Below are 2,015 nucleotides of genomic sequence, written 5' to 3'. Positions count from 1 at the left end.
TATCTGCAGGAATATGGGCACTGTACTGGTCCAGTGTGGTGAAGAGAGACCTGAGCATAAAAGCGAAGCTGCCAGTTGACATTCCTACCCTCACGTATGGTCATGAGCTCTGGGTAATGACTGAAAGAACAACGCTGTGTAAACAAGCAGTGGAAATGAGCTTTCCCCAAAGCATGGCAACGTGAGATGTTCTGGCCATGTCCTACTGAGAAGAGGCCCTGGGGTAGGCTCAGGAGACACTGGAGAGATTACTGGAAGTGCCCCGGGGTCACTGTAGCAGAAGGACAACTGACAGTATTTGGTTTTAAAAAATGTTTCTGTGGAAATGATGGACCTGACACCAACAGCTTTTGCAGTTTTACACGTTTTTTATTTGTTCAGTGTTTTTTCAATGGGCAACTTTCCTGCTTCCCCGCTTGTACCACACACACCACCCCACCTCAGGTCCCGGCACATCTTTTACAGGGGAGACGTGATCAGTTGATGGAGCTCAGGTATCTGAGCAACAACAAATTTGGGCTATTTAAAACACCATGTTTTCACTAACTCCAACACTAGAAGCGTCTTCATGCAGTTTTATTCTCCTGTAAGTCAATGAGCTTTGCGCTCAGTACTTGTTGGGAAGACCCTCGGGCCTGAAATGGTTGGGATCATTTCCGTCTCGCCCCCAACGGTTTGCCGCCTGATCAGCTTCGGAGTCCTCAGCGCCATGACCCAGTCTCTCCTGCACCCACTCTCTGGTGTTACTAAAATGGAAATAGACAGTGAATCCACCTATCTTCAGTAAGTACGTTTCAGAACAACATCAGAAACTGAAAAAATGAGAGAAGCAGAATTAGCAGCCTTAAAAAATTAGTGATTAGTTAATCAAAAATACAAATGAATTTCAGTAAAGTAGATTGTCAAACCTGATAACCTCAGCAGCCCATCTGCCTCCTGCTCCTCTCTGTGCAGCATCAGAGTTTCCTCTGGCATGAAAGTATTTGTCTGAATCTTTCCAGTTGGCCTCCCTCATGTCGCTGTAGGCTCGCCACATATCACCAGCCCCTGATCAGAATTACAGAAAACAGTACTGATAATAAATAATGACAACATTCGCAATTAAAATATCAAAATCTGAGAAATATGACAGATTGTTGTTAGGTATTTAAAATGCCATATTTCTAACCTTTAGCTGCTTCAATTGGGAAATTATACCACTGGGCATTGGTTTCCACAATTAGAATGAGAAAAATCCCAGCCACAAGCAACTTCATGGCTGCAGAAGTCACAAAATTTAAATCTAAACTGCTTTTTTTTTTTTTACACAGTTTAGACAAATCTTTAGAGCTCACTGAATAACTTACTACTGAGGGACGCACTGGTCTTATATTCTGTTCTGTACGATCATAGGATTACTCAATAATGGAAAGTTTTGGTCCATGTTTACAGAAAGGAAAGTTCAGCCAAACACACCAGGCACCAGTTGTGAAATCGCAGGTATTCACAGCTGTGGAAAAAAAGAGCAAGCTTCATGTAAACCAAAACATCCGAGGGGTTTTTTGCTCATCATGAAAAATCTCTGTTCATTCCAATAAACTCTGCTGCCTTACCTTTATCAATGTATGTGCAGCAATTTATTACTATTAAAGTTATTTATTCATTTTTAGATGTGTTAATGTTTGCTTCTTTCTAGTTTCTTCTGGTTATGTCGTCTTGAATTCAGAATGCAAATCCAGAGTTGTCAGGAAAATTTGGACAAAAATGATTGTTTATGATGTTGTTGCTGCTGCTGTTTTTGTCACTGATGCCTCAGGACGTGATTTTGCGCGAGAGAAAGTCATGCACATGAGCACAAATGCACATATATATGTGTCTACTGGTACACGCTGGTGGTGCTACTGCTGCATTAGTTTGTGTGTTACACTTTACTGGAAAAAACCTATATGGGATTTCTTAATAAATGTAAAAAAGATCTATTGCAGTCTATTGCGATCTCTTTGTCTGTTTCTTTTTAAAACATATGCATGTTAGTT

At 40.9% G+C, this 2,015-nt stretch overlaps 1 protein-coding gene across 1 annotated transcript; it reads right to left on the bottom strand.

Moving 5' to 3' along the window:
- Window positions 1-354: 354 nt before the first annotated feature.
- Window positions 355-1,351, bottom strand: saa (serum amyloid A). Its single transcript, XM_085355164.1, has 3 exons — window positions 1,169-1,351; window positions 909-1,047; window positions 355-746 (listed from the first exon to the last, which is right to left on the bottom strand). The coding sequence occupies exons 1-3, from the start codon at window positions 1,254-1,256 to the stop codon at window positions 608-610; spliced, it is 366 nt and encodes a 121-aa protein (XP_085211290.1). The 5' UTR covers window positions 1,257-1,351; the 3' UTR covers window positions 355-607.
- Window positions 1,352-2,015: the final 664 nt, after the last annotated feature.

The sequence above is a fragment of the Diplotaxodon limnothrissa genome, linkage group LG1 (genome assembly GCF_057381915.1).
Source record: "Diplotaxodon limnothrissa isolate DT_005_m linkage group LG1, D_limnothrissa_male_GT1.1, whole genome shotgun sequence".
Taxonomy (NCBI): domain Eukaryota; kingdom Metazoa; phylum Chordata; class Actinopteri; order Cichliformes; family Cichlidae; genus Diplotaxodon; species Diplotaxodon limnothrissa.
The sequence above is the reverse complement of the archived record's forward strand: the minus strand, read 5'-3'. Positions and strand labels throughout refer to the sequence as shown.